The sequence below is a fragment of the Pseudogymnoascus destructans genome (assembly GCF_001641265.1).
Source record: "Pseudogymnoascus destructans isolate 20631-21 unplaced genomic scaffold scaffold_1, whole genome shotgun sequence".
NCBI lineage: Eukaryota > Fungi > Ascomycota > Leotiomycetes > Thelebolales > Thelebolaceae > Pseudogymnoascus > Pseudogymnoascus destructans.
In genome coordinates, this window is record NW_020167520.1 from 1819621 (window position 1) to 1839508 (window position 19888).

Sequence of the window (19888 nt, forward strand, 5' to 3'; positions counted from 1 at the left end):
GGCTCTCCATTGCTAAAGGCTATATAATTGCCATCTTACTTCAAAATAGAGCGGAGAGAAATTGCATCCGTTTAGATTGCTGGCATTAAACGAGTACAATTTTTCCCCCCCATGAAACAGCTGCCAAACGCCTTCACAAGCAAATAGACATTCAGGCCAGTGATTCTAGTGATTCATATTTATTTCATTCTTCTCGTATCTTAATCCCGCTAATATTAAAGTGTGCAGTCCAAGTGGTTCCATCCCACTCAATCGCCGCCAAGTCTGTGGCCCGATCCACGGCTCTTCCACGATTCCGGGAGCACCCCACCAGGAGCCGTAGATCCTGAAGCAGCAGCCCGCGGCGCGGCGGGCTGAAACGACGTGCCATGGGACTTGTGGCTTACAGAGATCGTCTTCGGTTCGAACCAACGGCGAACAAAGGCCGGCGTGGTCAAAATATTTACCCCTCCTCCAAACGTAGGGTACAGTCTTGTGAGAAAGTCATAGAGGTGTGCCACGAGAATTCCCGTGGCCTGAACCAATGCAGGGCTCAAGCTCCCTTTCGACACGAAGGTCATGAAGCATAGCGCCAGTGGGAGAGCACGCGTAGGGATGTCCAGGATAAATATCCGCGTTTGCCCTCCCTCATCCTGCGTCGCTGTGTAGGCGAAGGCAGTGTAAAGCGCAGAGGTCAAAATATATGGGCACCCAAAGATGGCATAGTTGACACCCTTTTGAGTGTTAGTACAGTTTAGTATAAAGCGTCGTGCTTGCACGGGCACTATGCATGGAAAGGTTTGTTTCTCTTGAAGATATGTAGGGAGCCACAACCACCCGGAGCGCGTGGGTGAATCGTCCGGGTTTTTCTCAAGGACATCCCACCATGCCAAACACCCCAACAGCCCCTAAATATTTTGCGAATGACGGGACTGTTGAGGCGAAGGGGCGATCTTCCTTGTCTTCAGGAACCGTCACCAGCTATATTTAGACTGGGCGGGCAGTATAGATAAGGTATTATTTTGTAGACGACAAAGAAAATAAAATACAATAGTAAATGAAAAGCGTGAGCCTACCAGGAGCGCTAGGCACACGAAAACGAGGTAGAAGAAAAAATCTCCTGGCTTCGTGAACTTTGACGAGCCGGTCTCGCACTTCTTCCCATATATGTACACTTATAGCATATTAGTAAAGCTCGGTGGATTGTGAACTTCGCCCATGCTCACTGTAGTATGGGTCCATCAGGATGCTAAACCTCTCATCAGTGAGCATGAAGCATGTCGCAAACCGCCACAACTGAGGAGGGAATTTGAATATGAGTGAATGATGGAAATATATCCAATCGTATATGCCTGGTACGAGGCCAGCATAGTGGGCGACGGAAATGAAAAACGTGAGCGCCGTCAGTGTTCTGTAGAAGCCTGAGTTAGCTCTGCCTTCCAGTGTCAAGAAGAAAGTAGAGCATACCTAGTCACTGGCGGCGCTGCAAAGAACATGTCCACAGCTGACATGGTTGTTAGCTTGGATGGAACCTATAGCAAAAATAAAACTATTTTGGAACTGTTGATGTTTTCGGAAGAAAGATAGAAATTGCAAGTTGTCTTTTACCATTGGAAGCTTAGTCATAAGCCATAGCTTCGGTGGATGCGGCGAAGTGGGGTTTTCTCAGCCTCATTAATAAGGTCAGACAAGGTCGATCATGGAAAGCCACAAGGGCAACACAGTTCAAAAACAGCTACACGTGAAAGTCAAACAAGAATTTGTCTCTAGATAGAATACAATATTCAATATCGTGTTCAAAACCACTTGTCGGTACCATAATGTTGAAATGGAGCAAATGCGGACCAGACCAGACGCGATTTTGCAGACTCAATGTATGGATTCTAATGTACAACATGGTCTACGTCGACTCTATAGAATGTAACACGAAGTATAATATATGTCCATATACAAGCTCTCATTTCCTTTGCGGATATGTCCCGTTGGTGGGTATTTGTTCTCTTGGACGTTGCTGGAGAATACTCCAGGCCAGTACTTGCGGCACTGAAAGGTATGCTCTATGCTCCCAGGCGCCGATATATGTTGACGCTCCACAAACTCCAAAACTCCCATCGAATTGCTGTTCCATCGCAGCTCAAAACGTGTTGTGTAAATCCATCGCGACCGTTGCGACAATGTTCCTCCACCATTTCGACCCATGTCGCCATTATATACTCGTTCAATCTCCGCCAGAACTCTGTTGCATCTCATAGAACTGGAAGGGTTATAGAGTCAGCCCCCCCTGCGGCGTGCCTGTCACGAAAACGGGTCGCCTCTCACCTCCTTAGTTTTAAAGGCTAATTTCTTGTCCTTGCTCGCCGACCTTATAATTGAAGATGCGCTCTGGTCTAGCGGCCAGTTGTTAACCCTCCACCACCAGCGTCGAATTCGTGCACCAGCATTTTTGCCAGAGAGCTTTGTGCCTCTATTCCAGTGACGCCAGCCTTGGAGAGCAAGTGTCCACATCGTGCCCTGAAGCAGAGGGAGGATTACCTGCTGTATATTAGCAAGTGTTCCTCGCCTAAATCTAGAATATTCAAGCCATAGCAACATACTTGGTCTCTTATTGTGATATATGCAACCATCTGGTAGGTCTCCGCGCCCGCAATGCTAGCTAGATAGCTCTGTTCGAATCGGAGATCCGGAAGCGGAGGGAGTGACTGCCGCCGGCGTGCTGGGCGGATAATATTATATGAGTATTCTACTTCATCGTCAATATCTGAGCCGGCAAGCGACGAAGAATACGACTCGGCGTCCAGAGTTGTCTCCTCGAGCGTCACGGGTATTTTTTCTGAAGCGGCAGTGCTCGGGTTGATATCATGGGTCGTAGAGGGATTGCGATTGATGGAGAGACTTTGTAATGTCTCTCCAATCTCGAGCGGTAGATCTGAAGACATTCTCAAGTCGCTATGCCTGAAGTGCCGATTGGGGCGATGATTGAGCTCGGGTGAGTTCTGCTTGTTACATGGCTGGAACAACTGGGACAACCTTCCCAGCTCTCGGAAGTTACCGAGCGCGTCACCAAAGCTATCACGTGATTTTCTGGAACAGCTTAAAGAAATATAAAACATTATGTATTCCCAATGATGGTAATTATGATGTTAGGTCGTTTAAGTTCATTCACTATGATTGTTAAATCGTGAAATAACTCATAATAATTCTATAATTACTGAATTATCCACGGTTTGGATAACGTGACGATGGAGGGGCTATCTATCAACCAGTCGTTTCCCATGGTCCATCAAATAAACAAGCCACCATAGCGCCCATAAATCCTTTTCAGATACAGTCAATACTTTGGTTTCGAAATCTCCATCTTGCCGTATATAGGGTCTAATATATCAAAGCACTAACATCGTTCTACTATCAGCGCCATGGGTTCCCACCCTCCTTCTGTATCTGTAACGCACCTTTCCTACACATTCCCAAACTTCGCAACTGGGCTTTATCACGTCTCGCTGAACCTGCCTCCGGCGTCACGGACTCTACTCATTGGACATAACGGGAGTGGGAAAACCACATTGCTAAGGTGGCGCATCGCCCAGACTTCTTAGAATTCTAATTGCTAACCACGTTCGTCAGACTTCTCTCTGGCAAGCGCCTTGCACCACCCGGCACTGTCAAAATCGGCGGCTTGGATCCCTTCAAAGAACATACCGACGGCGTCACCTACCTCGGCCTAGAATGGGTCCTAAACCCCATTGTGCGCACCGACATTGGTGTCAATGAGCTCCTCAAGAGCGTGGGTGGAGACCATTACCCGGATCGCCGCGATGAGTTGATCAACGTCCTGGATCTTGATACAGAGTGGCGCATGCATGCTGTCTCTGATGGCGAAAGGCGCCGCGTGCAATTGACCATGGGCCTAATCCGACCATGGCGCATTCTGCTTCTGGACGAGATTACAGTCGACCTGGACCTGCTCACACGGAGCAACTTCCTCGGCTTCCTCAAGAGGGAGACGGAAACGAGAGAGTGCACGATCGTGTATGCCACGCATATCTTGGACAACCTAGCGGATTGGCCTACTCACCTAGTGCACATGAGCGGTGGAAAGGTCAAGGACTGGGGTCCAGTTGAGAAGTTTGAAATCGAGCGGACGACAGCGAATACAGGGAATAGCAGATTAGGAGAGCTGGTCTTAAGATGGCTGAAAGAAGACTTGAAGACCAGGGGCCCTCGGAGAAACCAAGGCAGCGAAGGCACGGCTTACATGCAAAGTGGCATGGGTGGATATGGAGCAGAGAAGTACCAAGACAAGGAGTAGGCGACAGGCCCGTCAGAGAAGTCGCAATAAAGCTGGCCGTATATATTTCGGTTGCGATGCAATGTATAGGGGGGTGGTACTGGCTTGCATAAGATGCATTATACCAGCAGACTTCGAAGTTTCAACATCGAACGGGACTCGGAGTTTCAACATTAAGCAGTGTATAGAGTTCAACACTGAGCATGACATGGAGTTCAATATAGGGTATGGCAGGGAGCTTAACATCGGGCTGGGCCAGGAGTTCAACATAGAACCATCATTGGCCATTTAGCGTACAGCAACAGCGTTGATACTTTCTCTTCAGGCTGGAGTATTCGGATCACTCTGTGGCTATTTGCTTGCCCTTGCAGAAACTCGGATGAACATTTCAAAATTTCATAACAATTACGGTCATGGGAAAATTAGGGCCTGCACTGTGCGCGTTGTTGGGGGGTTTCGTTGAGTCTCTATTTTTATTCTATAGGCCTATCAAGGCGACGCCGATAACAACCTTCCCAACGACAAGACTCTCAGTGAACAGTCCTCGCTCACCACTGCCAATTCGAATTCCTCCTCCTTGACATTTGTAGTTTCGCTTATGGGCTTCCACGAGAGTTGCGTTATTGCCTTAGCGGGACATAGACTGCTTCTAATCAGCTCCATGCTCATATTGCTTTGATGGATGACATACCTTGCGTCCACATCGACCTTCTTCATTACCGTTGGATCCGTTAGGCTTATTAGGTATAAAACAAGTCTTCCAGCCTCAGTGCCAACTGCGAGCCATGCACGGTTATCTTGCAAAAGTGCACCTGCGAAGTCTATGGCTGTGACAGGGCCATCTTCTTTGATACTTGAAACGTGCGCGTAACCACCCTCGGCACTACCTTCTCCCCCCTTCGCCCAGAGCTTAACCTGCTTGTCTCTCCCCGCTGTCGCGAATATGTATTCCGGGCCAGGTGCCCACGCCGCATCCAGAATCATCCTCGAATGCCCCTTTGGATCTGCGTATAATAACTTATATTCGTTTCCGCCTTCCGAGGCGCGCTCGAATATAGCCCATTGACGATCACGGCCGACACTGAGAAGCAGCTTATCATCCGCCGAGAAACGGAGACGCGCCACGGTCAGAGAGTGTGCCGTGAGCGGAGGGCTGACTTGGTTCCACGTCTTCGTGTCGAAGAGGCGGATAACTGCATGGTCCAGCGAACTGGCTTTACACGCCGTGGCGACAAGAGACCCGTCGTGGCTAGCAGCAAGAGCAGAAATCTCATAACCGTGGCCGTATAGCTTTTCGATCTCAGGCCACAGCGTGTTCCGTGACAAGTGGTCCTCGAGGGGCGGGTGGTTCATAACAAGCGTGGACTTGTGCACGGCAGTCGCGGGGTGGAGACCTTCTCGGTCATGCTCTGACGGTTTTTCCATTTCCTGGCCATCGTCCATCGCTTCTATGGCTTTGTTGGAGAGACCCAGGACAGGCATATTTGCGGCGTCTGGCATAGCTTGCACGTTGTCACCCTCGATGCCACAGAGGTCTTGGAGGAGCTTCGCCACAGCGCACGGCTCGCTGAAGACACGCAGGAGTTTCTCGTCGGCCCCGCAAACAAATTGGCTTTCTCCTAGACTATCGATGCAGTTCAAGTCATAACCGTGAATCTGCGGCCTGGCCATTTCGTGCCATGTAGGTTCTCCTCCACCACGAATCCATTTCGCATGAAGCCTTGTGGTCTGATCTGAGCTAGTCGAGAGGAGGTAGTCTCCACGTCTTGACCAGGCGATGCCAGTGACGGAGCGGATATGACCTCCCACGCCGAAATTGGGCATCCATTGATCGCTCTCCGGGTTCCGATTCCACAGTCGCCAACTCCCGGTCTTGCCTAGGCAGACAACCGTATCCCCATTTGGCGACCAAAGACCATTCCAGAATCCACCAGTGCTACCAGTAGCTGTCGTTGAGCCCTTCTGCGCGCTGATCTCGCCGAGTCTGGTAACGCTCACCCAAACGCTTGAACTCGGGTCCTGTTCCCAGATTGACAATGAGTTGTCCGCTGAAGCAGACAGGAGCTGTAAGATGCTTTCTCTTCGCTTCCAGGCAGTGCTATAGATCCAATCTTCGTGTCCTAGGAGCAAAGCCTCAAAGGTTGCACTGTAGTCTTCACTCCCTGCCACAAACTTGTGGGCCTTGTTTGAAAGCGACTTCCCTGGAAGAAATGCACCAGCTGCAGGGTCTGCGCCCGCCGCCGCCACTGCTGGCAGCTCTTTTCCTTTATGGATGCGCCATAATCGTATGTACTTATCCTGGCTTGCAGATGACAGGAGAAGATCGCTCTCAGGCTTATCAGTCTCGTTTGTGAAAGCCAGTGACCGAATCCATCCTTCGTGGCCTGTTAATGTTGTTTTTAGCTTAAACTCCGGGCTCGCTTTTGGCGCTGGGTCAGCAACGTAGAGTTGCACTATTGGGCTCGTGCCGGCAACTGCTAAGATGTAGGAGCCAGGTACTCCGTTCAACGGGCTTAGGGCGAGTGCCAACGAGAAGAATCGAGGTTTGGTACTGATGCTCTGTACCAGCACGAAGTTTTGAGTTTCAGTATCAAACTCCCAGATCTTGAATGTTGCATCGGCAGATCCGCTTGCAGCAATGTTTGAGTTGGGGGAAACGGCAATGCAGTTTATGGAACCTTCGTGCTGCTCCAGGATCTGTATGCATTTGAAGTCACCTCCACTGGCTGCTGCACGCCATACTCTGATCGTTTTGTCCACAGAGCCTGACAAAAGTAGAAGGCCGGCCGTGGTTTCCATGAACTTCACGACATTCACCGTATCGGTCTGGCCAACAAGTAACCTTGTCACTCCATGGTGACCTCCCTATTTCTGCGTAAGTAAATTCCTAGAAAATATTCTATGTATATCTCGGTACGGCCAGTTCTCCTCCGGATATATAAAGCAGTAGCATTGCGTTTGGGGATGGTCCGCTCAGATAACCTAAATATTAATCCCGCGAATTCGCAGCACTGCAGCATAAAAAAGATCGAGACCCCATATCTGACAACAAGAAGATGTAAAATGACATACCTGTGGATTCCATATCGCAATATTCCTGTCTGCCCCGTAAGCTAAGACCTCGCCATGCCAGTCTGCTGCGGCAGGGTGTCTATTCGCCCCAGCTACCACATATTCGGCCATGGTCTGGGCCAACGTATGAGGTCCAATAGATCTGTATATATTATTACGGCAATATATTAAATTCGATATGCCATTCGAGCTTATACGGAATAGTTCTGGGTCGTACAGTCATGTGTTGTGGTCGTTCTACGTCATGTGAATTATATGGAGGTTAAATATTTTTCGGCAATTTTGATTCGTTTCGTGGTTGGAATGATAAATCTCGAAGTTTTATCATAAAATAGCCCAAGCAAATAAAAATACCATCACAACAGCGGTTACAAATACAATAAATAATAGATCCTAATTGTCTTATACGTCGTCACTTGTGTCTGTGCATAGTCATATGTCTCGATTACTTGTATTGAGGTCTATACCAACACTATAAACTACGAAGGTCCATCTTCAGCGTTCAATATCATCGCTGTCTATGCAATATAAACCACAACCAGTCGGATTCCGTTATAATGCCGTAATTTTTTAATGTCCCCATAATCTACTGCCCTCCTTGACCAACATTGATTGGGTACGGAAATGACTGCGGTTTTTCAGGGCTCCCGCGATATGCCAAAGTTGGCGACAAGTGACTAGGCGTATCTCTCTGGCCGTTTGTCGCCGCTGCCCCATTCGCAACTTCAGCAGCAGACTCGGGCTGGGGCGCGCCTGGAACCTGCTGGGTCGTTGTTGAGGCAGAGGCACCGTTGCCACCCTCTCGTAGCTCAGGTGATTTGTGGGTAGGTTCGGATGCAATTGGATCCATGGGATTCTTTGCTGGGGAGAGCATCAATTGGACTGTTCGCTTCTTCTCAGGTGTTGGGGTCTTGATGGGTAAAGACACAACCAGGCTCTTCTTGGCATCAAGTTCATCAAGTTCGTCAACCATGTCAACATCATCATCGACAACCTCGTCATCGTCATCTTCTTCCCCCTTGCTTGCCAGCGAGACAACATCGTCTTCCTCTTCGTCATCTCCATAATCTTGCTCACTCGCTTCATCTTCATCGTCCATATCATCAACGGAGTTATACCCTTCAATATTCCGACCTCCCTTTCGCGAGCTGCTGTCTCTACTTACCGCTGCCGCACGTCTTGATGAGCGGCCGTTTATACTATCATCCTCCCCTAGGGAATCGTTGCCTCCATCATATCCACCAACAGGAACGCCAGGCCCTTGGTTGCTACCGGTCATGCTTTCGCCATACGCGCCACCAAGACGAGAACGGACTTGCCGGCCACTTTGAGTAACAGTTGGCCCCGCCGGTTCAGCAGGCGTGTAGGTGCCTGTGTTCCTAGTAGACCGCCTTGTCGTGCTATCCGAATATATATCGTCGTCATCATCTGAATATGTGTACTTGATTCGTTTTCCACGCGTTCGGCCTTCGTACATAGAAAAGTTTGGTTCCGGTCGCTTGAATTGTTGCTTGCGAATTTGACGATATTCGCGTCGTTTGCGTTTCTGTGAAGTGAAGTGTTAGCTTATGGGGGTCTACAAAATTTGCGCGAGCCTCGGAGCTTGAGAGGTTGCGCTCTGGAATATCCCTCAAATAACGTACCTCTTCCGTGGCTTCGAATCTTGGGATTGCCGCAGTCATCTTGGCACTCAGTCCTCTTGCCCTTTGCCCATTATCTGCTGTACCTAGCTTCTCAGCAAGCTGCTTCAGCTCTTCGATATCACCCGCGACACTCCACCAGGTCCGCTTCAGCCCCGCAGGGTTGCTTTCGCGGTAGACTCGGAAAGCGGTATCATCCAACCCCTCGATTAGGTAGTATCGTCTTTTATAGCTGTCAGAGCCCCAAGGTTGGACCGACAGGGGTTGATTAAGATCATCCTCGTGCCTGCTTTGCTTATAGGATGCAGCTATGATGCCTTTCACAGCATCTGATGAAGATAACGACCAGAGGATAAGTGTTCGCAGGAGAGTAAGACGTTCTGTTGGACCCATTGATGAGAAGGTTGCCCCTCCAAGCAATGGGTTCTTGCTCTCCCAGTCTTTCGCCCATTGTGATTTGTGTGTCTGTACAGCTTCTTCGAGTGCGCGGTTGTAGTGGCCAGCCTTGACATCTTGCTTGCGATTGAGGAGCAGGCCCAGGAGAGCGCAGAGGAAATGCTCAACGTGCTCTCCTGGTACTGTATCTACAACGCCGCGCTCAAGCTCTTGAGGTCCGAAGTTGGCGAGAGATTTGGGGAAGGCTTCCGTGAACCGCGATCGGAACATGACGATGAACTGGGACAATATAGTTAGCAAAGTCCACTGACAGCACTCTACGCGACATAACGTGTATATCGACGCGTAAACCGCGATGTATAGTGGGAAAACATACTGCAATGTTGGGATTGTCTGCTAAGACATATTCGTGTGGTGGTGAAGGCTCTCTCTCTGGTGGCGGAGGGGAAGAGTCTGCCTTTTTGGGTTTCTCGGTTTTGGGGTTGACTTTGGAAAAGAACTTCAGTATTCCTCCCTTCTTCTTTAGCTGCAGATCGCTTTCATCCTCAGAAGGCACAGATGAAAGCTCTGAAGAGTCGTTTGACATCATGATGCTGATGTTGTGGTGTGGTTAAGAAGTTGTGGTCGAACGCGTGCGGTTATGGCGACGACGTGGCGTAACGCCGGAGCTTGATCGTCCTTAACTGAAAACAAGGCTGTGAATCAAGCTAGAAATGGTCAATGAACCATTATCCAAACTGTTTCACGACTTTCAAGATCAATTTGGCTTTGGAAAGACAGTCAGATGCAATCAGTTTCATTTCCAACTGTATAATTTTCTATTGGAGCTGGGCTCTTGCATGGTAACGTCATCACGTGGTGTAGATCTGACCAGCCCAACATCAAACAGCAGCAAGATCGCTGTTGAATAATAAACTTAAGGTTTTGCTGAGTGGGAAATCTGGCAATGAGGCCACGAGGGGATCATTGCTGGTTTCCATCCGCGGCGAAGACGATAAACTATATATTCTTTGGTTAGATATTCCATAACGATCCTCACAAAACTGGTAATTCCCATTGACCATATGCTTGACTCCCAGCAACACATTGATTGAATCTAGGCTGGTTTTTCTAGCCCGGGCCGGCTTTAAGCTTTAATTGGTTCTGATTTTCGTCGTAGCCTAACAGACGACGCTTATGTCTGGATCAACGAGGTGGCCACTGCCGCGTAGGGTGCTGGAAAACAGTTACAACTTGCCGATGAGGCGGTTGGGTTTTGAGGATTTCGTGGCACCAATGCCAACGCCAAGTATCTCACTCGCGCATCGCGATCACAGGAGAGCCTTCGAAACCCGGATGCTATGTGAAGTAAAGAGGTGACCAGGAACAGCATGAACGTGTAAAGTACACAGTGTTCTTCGGCTTAAGGCTTGTGAATAAATAAACATTCAATGAGTCTCTCGGTGAGTTATCAGAGATTCTGGATAAACATGCCTCTCGGCCAAATTATGCCCGTCGTCACTTAAAGTTTGCTTAGTCATCTAAGGGCGTTCGCGTGTGGGTCCAAAGTTGATCCTAAGCGTACCCACCTCTCATTGGCCAACGCTTCGCTTCGAAAGTTCGCGCCCACACAACCGTTGTTGTATGTTGAAATATTCAAGGTCTTCCCTTTTCTCAATCGACTCGACCACCAACGACAACGACGACGACCGCCAACAAGTCTCGTCAACAGTAAGAGACACTTACACTCACAGGACATGTAATACTTGCTAACATACACAAAGTGGGACGAGTTATTCGCAACCAGAGGAAGGGCCGCGGCTCCATTTTCACGGCGAATACCCGCCTGAACAAGGCACCGGCACAATTCAGAAACCTCGATTATGCTGAGCGTCATGGATACATTCGCGGCATTGTAAAGGACATCATCCATGACCCCGGACGTGGTGCGCCTCTTGCCAAGGTCGTTTTCCGCGACCCATACCGATTCAAGCTCCAGACCGAGACCTTCATCGCCAACGAGGGCATGTACACCGGCCAGTTCATCTACGCCGGCAAGCACGCTGCTCTGACCGTCGGAAACATTCTCCCAGTCGGCTCCATCCCCGAGGGTACCGTCATCTCCAACGTTGAGGAGAAGATCGGTGACCGTGGTGCTCTTGGACGCACTTCCGGAAACTACGTTACCGTTATTGGACACAACCCAGATGAGGGCAAGACCCGCATCAAGCTCCCATCCGGATCCAAGAAGGTCGTTCTCAGCAGCGTCCGTGGTATGATCGGTATAGTTGCTGGTGGTGGACGTACCGACAAACCTCTCATGAGTACGTTTTTTCTCTTAGCTTGTTCCAGTATAGACAGCATGCTAATACCCATTTCAGAGGCGTCGCGTGCTAAGCACAAGTTCGCTGTCAAGCGTAACTCTTGGCCCAAGACTCGTGGTGTTGCCATGAACCCTGTCGACCATCCTCACGGAGGTGTAAGTTTTCTACGGCCCCCAGTTTCTCAAGGTTGTACGCTGACACATTTTAGGGTAACCATCAACATATCGGAAAGGCTTCCACCATTTCGAGATACGCCGTCCAGGGACAAAAGGCCGGTCTTATTGCTGCCCGCAGAACTGGTCTGCTCCGCGGTACCCAGAAGGTCAAGGATTAAGCGTTGGGCTGTTGGGATTTCATTTAGTTTCGGACAAGGCTGGCTTAGCATTATGTACCTTCAATGGAGCACAGCGAGGACGAAATAAAGATTTCAAAATGACTGATCCTGTGTGATGTGCCTGGTGCAGGCTTGTGCGTAGGGTTTTCCTCAGCTGAACTTCATTGGTGTGGGCTCACTTCATGAGACATATTGCGGGTGCTTTGAGAAATAAGAAGAGCAACGCACATAGCTGGCCACTTTCCCGTTTAGCATTCATGTCGATCGATATTCACTTCACGGTGTTTTGTAAAGAGCTTGGAGATTTAAATGCCGTAATAGTTATATGCTCCAAAGGAGCCCACACAGAGTGACATATATCGCAACAATATCGCGATCTACGATACGGGGGTTTATTAACAAAACTACTAGCTATCCCTACTTTGAGGAATATATAGCATCGGTGAAGTTCGGGGCTTAGCATTGCATATGTTCCCGACTGCGCTGCTTGTGCCCACGGGTGCGATGCGGGATCGGTGTACCCTCTCAATAAGCTTGGGACAACGATAAACGAGAACTCCCCCGCCTTCCCTTTCATCCACTTTAACAATAAACAACCACCAAAAAACCAACCCCTCATTACCACAACCGCAACAATGGCTGCCACCAACGAATACTCCCTTCTCTGCTTGGAGAACCCCCTCCTTGGTATGAAACCGCTTCTATGATAAAAGTAACAATGGATTGAGGATAAGCTAATTAGACTAGACATCCAAGCTACCGGAGACCAAGCTCTCCTTGACAAGTATGGCCTGAAGGAGAACGATGCTATTCTTGCCGAAGAGAAGCATCTCGGACTTTACGAGGACCTCCTAACCAACTTCGATGCCAAGCTCATCGCTGGCGGCGCAGCCCAGAACACTGCCCGTGGCGCACAATACATCCTCCCCGAGAAGTCGGTTGTCTACATTGGCTGTGTCGGTAACGACAAGTACGCCGCTACTCTCCAAGAGGCCAACAAGCAGGCCGGTCTCCGTGTTGAGTACCGCGTCGATGCTGAGCATCCAACCGGACGTTGCGGTGTCATCATCACCGGACACAACCGCAGCATGTGCACCGACCTTGCCGCTGCCAACCACTACAAGATTGACCACTTGAAGCAGCCCGAGATCTGGAGCTTGGTTGAGAAGGCCAAGACCATCTACGTCGGCGGTTACCACTTCACCGTCTGCCCTGAGGCTATCCAGGCCGTCGCCGAGGAGTCCGCCAAGGACAACAAGACCTTCGTCGTCTCCCTCTCCGCCCCATTCATCTGCCAGTTCTTCAAGGAGCCCCTTGACAAGAGCGCCCCATACTGGGATGTTGTCATCGGTAACGAGGGCGAGGCTTTGGCTTACGCTGAGAGCCACGGTCTCAAGACCACCGACATTGCTGAGATCGCACAGCACCTGGCCGACCTGCCAAAGGAGAACACCAAGAGGGAGAGACTTGCCATCATCACCCAGGGTACCCTCCCAACTATCGTCGCTACCCAGGGCAAGGGCACCAAGTCTTACCCAGTTCACGCCATTGACCCCAAGGCTATCTGCGACACCAACGGCGCTGGTGATGCGTTCGCCGGTGGTTTCGTTGCTGGTCTTGTCCAGAACAAGTCTGTCGAGGAGAGCGTCGACATGGGCCAGTGGTTGGCCCGCCTTGGTATCCAAGAGCTTGGTCCTTCGTGAGTACACATTTTCATATCCCTAACTCCTTACATCGCATATCAGTCTACATCACCAAGCGTATGGTTGCAACAGATTGTCATTGTTATACTATGAGAGCCACTCAATATCCCTATTGTAATGAACATTGCTAACCACTGCACGTCCCAGATACCCCTTCCCCAAGCAGACCTACACTCGTTCTGCTTAGATTAGTCCATTCATTCTTTTCACAGTAAATGCGACGTTAAAGAAGGGCAAGCCATGGATTTCAACACCGGGGGGCGCCTTCGGCGTAGAGCAGATATGACGATGCCATGAATAGTTATGATCCTCCACGATCAGGCATAGCCAGGTACAGAAAAAGTCAGCTATATAGAATAAGACAGGTGTCAATCTGACTCTTGGATTTCTATGAACGCATATTGGCAGTGACTCGTTACCGAAGATGTATGGCATGGTTCATGTGAACTATTGCCTCATGTCGACGTTACGCTTATCGTGAGTATATGCTATAGTTCGGTACAGATATAATGTCCCTCGATAGGTGACACTTCCAGTCATATGGCTCAGCTGCCTTGACCACTTGGTGGTGTTGGGTCGTTGCGAGAATAGGCTGCTGGCTGGCTGCCGTTCCAAGCGGAACTCTGAAGCATAACTTGCTTCTCATACTCGCTTCGTGGTGCATATCCTGGTCCAAGCTTTCGTGGAAGGTTATATGGCGCCTGGTTGCCGTTAACACCAAGATGATCAATCGGGGTGTTCTGGTAGATGCTACTACTGTTCGAAAACCCCGATGGCTGATACCGTGCTTCCAATGACTGCTGCAGTTGCTGAGCGGCATTGAAAGACGGTCCACCGCGTGGAAAGCTGGTATTGGCAGTTGAGGGGGTTCTTTCCCAATTGCTATGAGGCGTAGAGCTGTTACTGCTATGTTGGAAGGATGCCATGGGAGCGTAATTTTCTGGGCCCATGCCTCTACTAACTGGTGGTCTTTCATGTCCTGAGCCCTGCAATTCTCCGGGACGGGGCGAGAAAGGCGAAGGCGCGAATCCGGGGAAACCCGATATTCTAGGAGGAGTCGGCTGATAAGGTTCTTGGTTCATGCCTTGAAAAGAAGCAAAGACTTCCAATGCGGTATTGCTGTGCATCCCATAAGAAGTCTCAGCGCTTCCGTTGACATTGCCATCTGCGAACATCTTGGATGGAGTCACTAGGTCATCGACCATTTGATACATATCCGTTGATAGGCTCTGATGAGATTCGGATGGATCGACGCTTGGAGGTCTCTTGAACTCACTGTTCAGCTCCGATACACGGTGATGCTCGCTGGTATAGCTGAATCTCGAACTCGCTTGCGTCCCCAACTCGGACGGTTGTGTCATTGGGCTTGCATCTTGCAGCGTTGACGGGGGGCCATCCTCAAAAAAGCGGAATTGGCCATCCACTGCGTAAATGGGGTACTCAGTATTCGTAGCGAGAACCATGCCGTCTCTTAGAATTTCTCGAATCCTCGCCATCATTTCTACATTCGGATGATGACGCTCAACTCCTGGATCTGTGCTTCGCTTCTTCAGCTTATCTTCACTATCGGTGTATAACCTGCAAAGAGTGCTGTCCCGGAAAGGTTTAAATCCAACAGTGGCAGAGTCTTCCTCCAGCAAATAATCAATGTCGGGTAATTCGGCCACAGGAAACACTGCAACAAGCAGGCTCAAGGTGGTGCAGTACATGGACCACATCTCCTTAATGTGAATGCATATGGGTGCGGTTCCCACTTGAGCGGTAATAACTGGGGCTGTGGCCACCAACCACGTGCTGTATTGACGCAGTGCGGGTAGGATTCGGCGAGTTACCGCTGTAATGGACTCGGCAGAAGTTTGCTTTTCTTTTCCAGTTACGTCCGGGGCATTGTGGCCATGATTGGCGTCATCAAGCTCTGGTTGTAATAGTTGAAGAAGCATAAACAGCATCCTGACATTAAGCCGGAGGTAGAAGTAGTATGCTTGGACGCATCTTTCACTGGCTTCATCACCTTCTGCTTCTGAGTTTTTGTCAGTTTATATCAAATGCTGTAGTAGGGGTTGCATTACCTGCAAGTCTTACACCAGCAAAATATTCTGCGGCAATGTTGATAATAACAATCCTGTCCAGAATATTTTCCAGCGATTGTTCTTTAAGAAGAACGGTCATTTGACTCAACACTTCGTTCTCAAGTTCATCGTGGTTGGGGAACTCTTCTCCTTTGTACAACTGAGCATGAAGGCGGACAAACCATAATACCATACCCGCAGCAGGGTTACCGACCGGCGAATCTCTCTTTTGACCCGGTCCGAGCCATGTTGTGGTAATCTTTTTAAATTCAACCGCGAGGTTTGACTGCGCCAATGGATGGGGCTCCTTCACTGCCAACGCACGATACAGGTAGTAGACGGCATCCAAATGATTGCCATCCGCCAGCGAGATGACTGCCATTTGGTTAAATGCGCTTCCCGAGTCTGGATATAGGTCATTCGCAAGCCTATAGTGAGCGTTGGCCTTCTCCCAGCTACGATCTTTCGTATTGAGATCATTGCGGTATCGGTATAAATCGCCGAGTCGAAGAAGGGTTGAGTGGCATGACAGGAGGATAAGGTGCTTCAGATCTTCAGAGACTTCCACGGGAGGATCAACTGAGAGTGTGCTAAGTGTAAGCCGGTGCGCTATTATGCGCAGCTCCTCGAGGCCATCGACGTGGGATGCCAGCCGTTGGATGTAGCCCTTATAGTAGTATTGGCTCAGCTTGAGAAAATCAGCATATCGCTTCTCCCATTTCCGTCTCTCGACTGTAATTCTTTTCTGTTCGGGGCTTTTAAGCCTGGCGACAATTTTTCGGTATCGTTTGTTGATCGAGCTATGTGCTTCCCAAAGAGCAGTTTCCACACCCTCCGCGATGGCGTATTCGAAGTCAGCGAAGATAGTGGTCTCGCATGCAATGCGCAACCTTGTAGATTATTTAGTTTCTGTCTGTGAACGAATAAGAGGAGGGCCATACTCCGATATCAGATCCTCAATATCGCCTATCAAACTTTCCCTCTCTTTCAGTTTCGCTCGGAGTTCTCGATGGATTTGTTTCGCAGCACTGGCCAAATTGTCAGCAAATATCCAAGTAAAAGCAAGTCATACATAGAATGCGCTATATACTTACTGCCATTGCACCTCGGCATTGGCTGCCATGTTATCGTTATCTTGAGAGATCGGACTATGGCCGGCCCCAGATGCCTCTGGACAAAGTGATGGAATGGGTAAAAGCCATTAGCAGGAGATAAGTTGAGGTTCTCAGTCCGATCAAAGCCGCTGAAAAGAACAAATGCAGATGTAGGCAAGACAAGAGCGTTTTGCTCAGTGAGTGAAATTTTGGGTGGTGGAAATGCCGCGGGCGCATTTGTATATCTCACTTTTCCTCGAGATCGGTGGAAGCAAAGTAACGCGCAAGGTTGCCGCACATGTCCCACTTGAGGCTTGGCGAAATATAGTGCCCAAAGCGACACTAGTTCTAACCTGGGACCACCCTACAAACGCAACTCACAAGGCTGAAATGATTAACGATACCCTCGATTTGTTGCAGACATTAACGATATAAACGACATACTGATACCCTGACAACTACCACACAAGATATTGTGTCTTTCTCCAGAGTAACTTGAATTCTCGAGCAAACCTAACCATACAGCATTCCGCAGACAGAAAGTCAAGAAGCTAGCTGGCTCAAGTGCTGAGGAGAGGGATAAAGCCCACCAAGTAACTACCCCACTATCACATATTGAAGATGGTCAAACGCTCACGAGAAGACTCTGATCCCCCGCCACTCTCCGAGTATAACGATTCCATATATGCCACAGACAGTTCTGGGGCTTCTCCACATCCAACAGACCCAAATGCCTACGAAGCGGTGAAGATAGTACATCTCGACCCCGAGTACAGCGGAGCAGCAACGGTTGGAGTGATGAGATGCTCTTTACCAGGACACCGACCAGACCTCTCATTTCACTCCTTTGACGATTATGAAGTCCACTACAGCAAAACACACGTCAACCGCTGCGTCGAATGTCGGAAAAACTTCCCCACGGAGCACTTCCTGAGTCTCCACCAGGCAGAGAACCATGATCCCCTCGTTGGGGTTCTTAGGGACCGAGGTGAACATACATATGCATGCTTTGTCGAGGATTGTGATCGGAAGTGCTCTACTCCTCAGAAGCGTCGTTTACATTTAATCGACAAACACTCGTTTCCAAAAGAGTACGAATTTTTCGTCGTCAATAATGGCATCGACAGGAAAAGCTCCATGCTCCGTTCTGGCAGACATAGACGAAGGAGCTCGATTATGCAACAGAAGATCTACAATGGGAGCCGAGGCCGAAATAGGTCAGGGAACATGGAGACGGACAATACGGACGAGGCCCCCGAAACAACGACGGCAAATACTGAAACCGATGGTGCTACCAGGCACGACGTGGCAAATTCTGCCCACGGAAAGGCCGCTGTTCCGGAGGATGGTGATGATGATGCGGAGATTGAGGGTCTTACAGAAGCAATTTCCGCACTCCGATTTGTGCCACCGAGTGTGAAATTCGGCAGAGGGAGAGGCAGGGCTGGTTTTAGCAAGAGCTGACTGACACCATAAAATCACCACGGACAAATATAAAACAACGACAACTTGATACGTAACTCAGCCATAACCCTCGCGCAACGTTTCTATTACATCAAGCGACCGCTTCCCGTATAAAGAAACTAAATAAAGTCAAGTCATTCCATGATATCGATACCCATCACACCGCGTATCTCATTCCACATTAGAGTATCATGTGCATACTCTGTTCTTCTTATCGCCATTGATTTTACTGTCCCCACTCATGTGTGATTGTCGGAGCCGAGCTCCACTTGCAAGAGCGGATGTATGCAGCGCATGCTGGTAAGCGCTTACAGTGTCTTGTCCGAGGTAGCAGACGCAACCTTTGAGCGAAGGTTGGAAGCAGTCGACTGCTGGAAGTGGCGCGAGAAAACGGGCTGGAAGAAGGAGCGGAAGATGAGTTGGGCACCACTGCTTCTGTGTTAGTGACGACTCAAGCTCTGAGAATTGGGAAACAGGCATACCCAGTCTGGGGAAGCGCAAGCCAGAGGGTGAAGATGAGCTTGAATGTGTAGTAGAATGGGAACCAGTAAATAACGGAGATCAAGCTCTCAACCACACTGTGATAGTTAGATAAGTTAGCCAGAATATAATAGAAAAGGGTTTAGGGTATTCTACGTCAAAAATCCGAACACAACCCAGTACTACGCGTGAGTTAGCAAAGTTTGTTTAGACAGATTAAGGTCGTGATCGTGACGTACGGTGAGCCATTGGGTATCATCGGCCTTGTCGGCAGAGAAAATAGCTTCGAGGGAATAGTATCCGGGGATGATGAATCCAGCAAAGTTGGTAAGGATTTGACCTCCGAAGTTGAAAAAAACGAAGAAGAAGTAGAGGCCGACAACACCAAGAACGGCGTAAACCTTGGGGATGGATGTCTGCTTCTCGAAGTTGTTGAAGACCTGGTACTTCGAAAGCTAGAAGAAAGACATCATTAGAGAACATTCCCGACGATTAACAAGAATGTGCAGTTTCGGGCCGTTGCGTGCCAGCTCTAACTTGTTGCGACAAAGGCATTTGTAGACTCACCATCTTGTCGAGCTGGCTCAGGTGAGCTTGTGCTTTATCTTGGAACGACATCTTGTAGCTTGATAAGCTCTATAGAGTCGATAGAGTGGATTTGGTCAAATAGACAGTTGTAATAATGAGTTATGTGTGAATGTTGAGCGAAAACTGAGCTTGCGATGGAACTTGTAATGTTGGTAGTGCGATGATGAAAAGGTCTGATGGAAAGTGGAAAGTTGGTTTTGAGCGACGTTGTGGTGATGTGCCCACACACTTCTGCCCCAGGCGTCATAGCCAAGCTCCTTTCGAGTTTAGCGCCATTCCGAGATCAATAAGCGAAAGGTTGCCTCATTAACCCAGGATACGTGGGATGCGAGTAAACAACAAGCAAAGAATCGAACAATTTGATTGACGACAACCTCGATGCAGCAACCATTCGCCAACTACGTCCAGACTGAATACTCGGACAAATCCTAAAAAACGAAAGTTTCCCAGACGTAATTCCCCAAGGACGCCAGAACACGGA

The 19888-nt window shown here is 49.2% G+C and overlaps 11 protein-coding genes across 11 annotated transcripts; 4 read left to right on the plus strand and 7 right to left on the minus strand.

Moving 5' to 3' along the window:
* Positions 1-29: 29 nt before the first annotated feature.
* VC83_00453 (uncharacterized protein) lies at positions 30-1727 on the minus strand. Its single transcript, XM_024464146.1, has 4 exons — positions 1447-1727; positions 1206-1390; positions 1056-1153; positions 30-713 (listed from the first exon to the last, which is right to left on the minus strand). The coding sequence occupies exons 1-4, from the start codon at positions 1488-1490 to the stop codon at positions 249-251; spliced, it is 792 nt and encodes a 263-aa protein (XP_024328348.1). The 5' UTR covers positions 1491-1727; the 3' UTR covers positions 30-248.
* A 163-nt stretch (positions 1728-1890) lies between these two features.
* Positions 1891-2229, minus strand: VC83_00454 (uncharacterized protein; the record flags this gene model as incomplete). The annotated part of the gene is made up of 1 exon (XM_024464147.1): positions 1891-2229. The coding sequence occupies one exon, from the start codon at positions 2227-2229 to the stop codon at positions 1891-1893; it is 339 nt and encodes a 112-aa protein (XP_024328353.1).
* A 45-nt stretch (positions 2230-2274) lies between these two features.
* Positions 2275-2915, minus strand: VC83_00455 (uncharacterized protein; the record flags this gene model as incomplete). The annotated part of the gene is made up of 2 exons (XM_024464148.1): positions 2275-2511; positions 2574-2915. The coding sequence occupies 2 exons, from the start codon at positions 2913-2915 to the stop codon at positions 2275-2277; spliced, it is 579 nt and encodes a 192-aa protein (XP_024328354.1).
* A 477-nt stretch (positions 2916-3392) lies between these two features.
* On the plus strand, positions 3393-4285 carry CAF16 (CCR4-NOT regulatory complex component; the record flags this gene model as incomplete). The annotated part of the gene is made up of 2 exons (XM_024464149.1): positions 3393-3547; positions 3601-4285. 2 exons carry the CDS (start codon positions 3393-3395, stop codon positions 4283-4285), a joined length of 840 nt encoding a protein of 279 aa, XP_024328351.1.
* Positions 4286-4753: 468 nt separating this feature from the next.
* On the minus strand, positions 4754-7447 carry VC83_00457 (uncharacterized protein; the record flags this gene model as incomplete). Its single annotated transcript, XM_024464150.1, has 3 exons — positions 4754-4907; positions 4956-7129; positions 7337-7447. The coding sequence occupies 3 exons, from the start codon at positions 7445-7447 to the stop codon at positions 4754-4756; spliced, it is 2439 nt and encodes an 812-aa protein (XP_024328352.1).
* Positions 7448-7744: 297 nt separating this feature from the next.
* VC83_00458 (uncharacterized protein) lies at positions 7745-10826 on the minus strand. The gene is made up of 3 exons (XM_024464151.1): positions 9749-10826; positions 8980-9651; positions 7745-8882 (listed from the first exon to the last, which is right to left on the minus strand). Exons 1-3 carry the CDS (start codon positions 9959-9961, stop codon positions 7923-7925), a joined length of 1845 nt encoding a protein of 614 aa, XP_024328345.1. The 5' UTR covers positions 9962-10826; the 3' UTR covers positions 7745-7922.
* A 52-nt stretch (positions 10827-10878) lies between these two features.
* RPL2A (ribosomal protein L2A) lies at positions 10879-12100 on the plus strand. Its single transcript, XM_024464152.1, has 4 exons — positions 10879-11082; positions 11136-11675; positions 11733-11830; positions 11884-12100. Coding segments are annotated over exons 1-4 (765 nt in total). The 5' UTR covers positions 10879-11081; the 3' UTR covers positions 12010-12100.
* Positions 12101-12644: 544 nt separating this feature from the next.
* ADO1 (adenosine kinase) lies at positions 12645-13899 on the plus strand (the record flags this gene model as incomplete). The annotated part of the gene is made up of 3 exons (XM_024464153.1): positions 12645-12696; positions 12757-13708; positions 13860-13899. The coding sequence occupies 3 exons, from the start codon at positions 12645-12647 to the stop codon at positions 13897-13899; spliced, it is 1044 nt and encodes a 347-aa protein (XP_024328685.1).
* Positions 13900-14257: 358 nt separating this feature from the next.
* VC83_00461 (uncharacterized protein) lies at positions 14258-16904 on the minus strand (the record flags this gene model as incomplete). The annotated part of the gene is made up of 4 exons (XM_024464154.1): positions 14258-15732; positions 15782-16671; positions 16723-16809; positions 16876-16904. 4 exons carry the CDS (start codon positions 16902-16904, stop codon positions 14258-14260), a joined length of 2481 nt encoding a protein of 826 aa, XP_024328684.1.
* A 253-nt stretch (positions 16905-17157) lies between these two features.
* Positions 17158-18387, plus strand: VC83_00462 (uncharacterized protein). The gene is made up of 2 exons (XM_024464155.1): positions 17158-17468; positions 17519-18387. Exon 2 carries the CDS (start codon positions 17674-17676, stop codon positions 18337-18339), a length of 666 nt encoding a protein of 221 aa, XP_024328683.1. The 5' UTR covers positions 17158-17468; positions 17519-17673; the 3' UTR covers positions 18340-18387.
* Positions 18388-19752, minus strand: YOP1 (ER membrane protein DP1/Yop1). The gene is made up of 5 exons (XM_024464156.1): positions 19387-19752; positions 19059-19274; positions 18976-19001; positions 18822-18917; positions 18388-18768 (listed from the first exon to the last, which is right to left on the minus strand). Exons 1-5 carry the CDS (start codon positions 19435-19437, stop codon positions 18648-18650), a joined length of 510 nt encoding a protein of 169 aa, XP_024328682.1. The 5' UTR covers positions 19438-19752; the 3' UTR covers positions 18388-18647.
* Between the last annotated feature and the right edge of the window lie 136 nt (positions 19753-19888).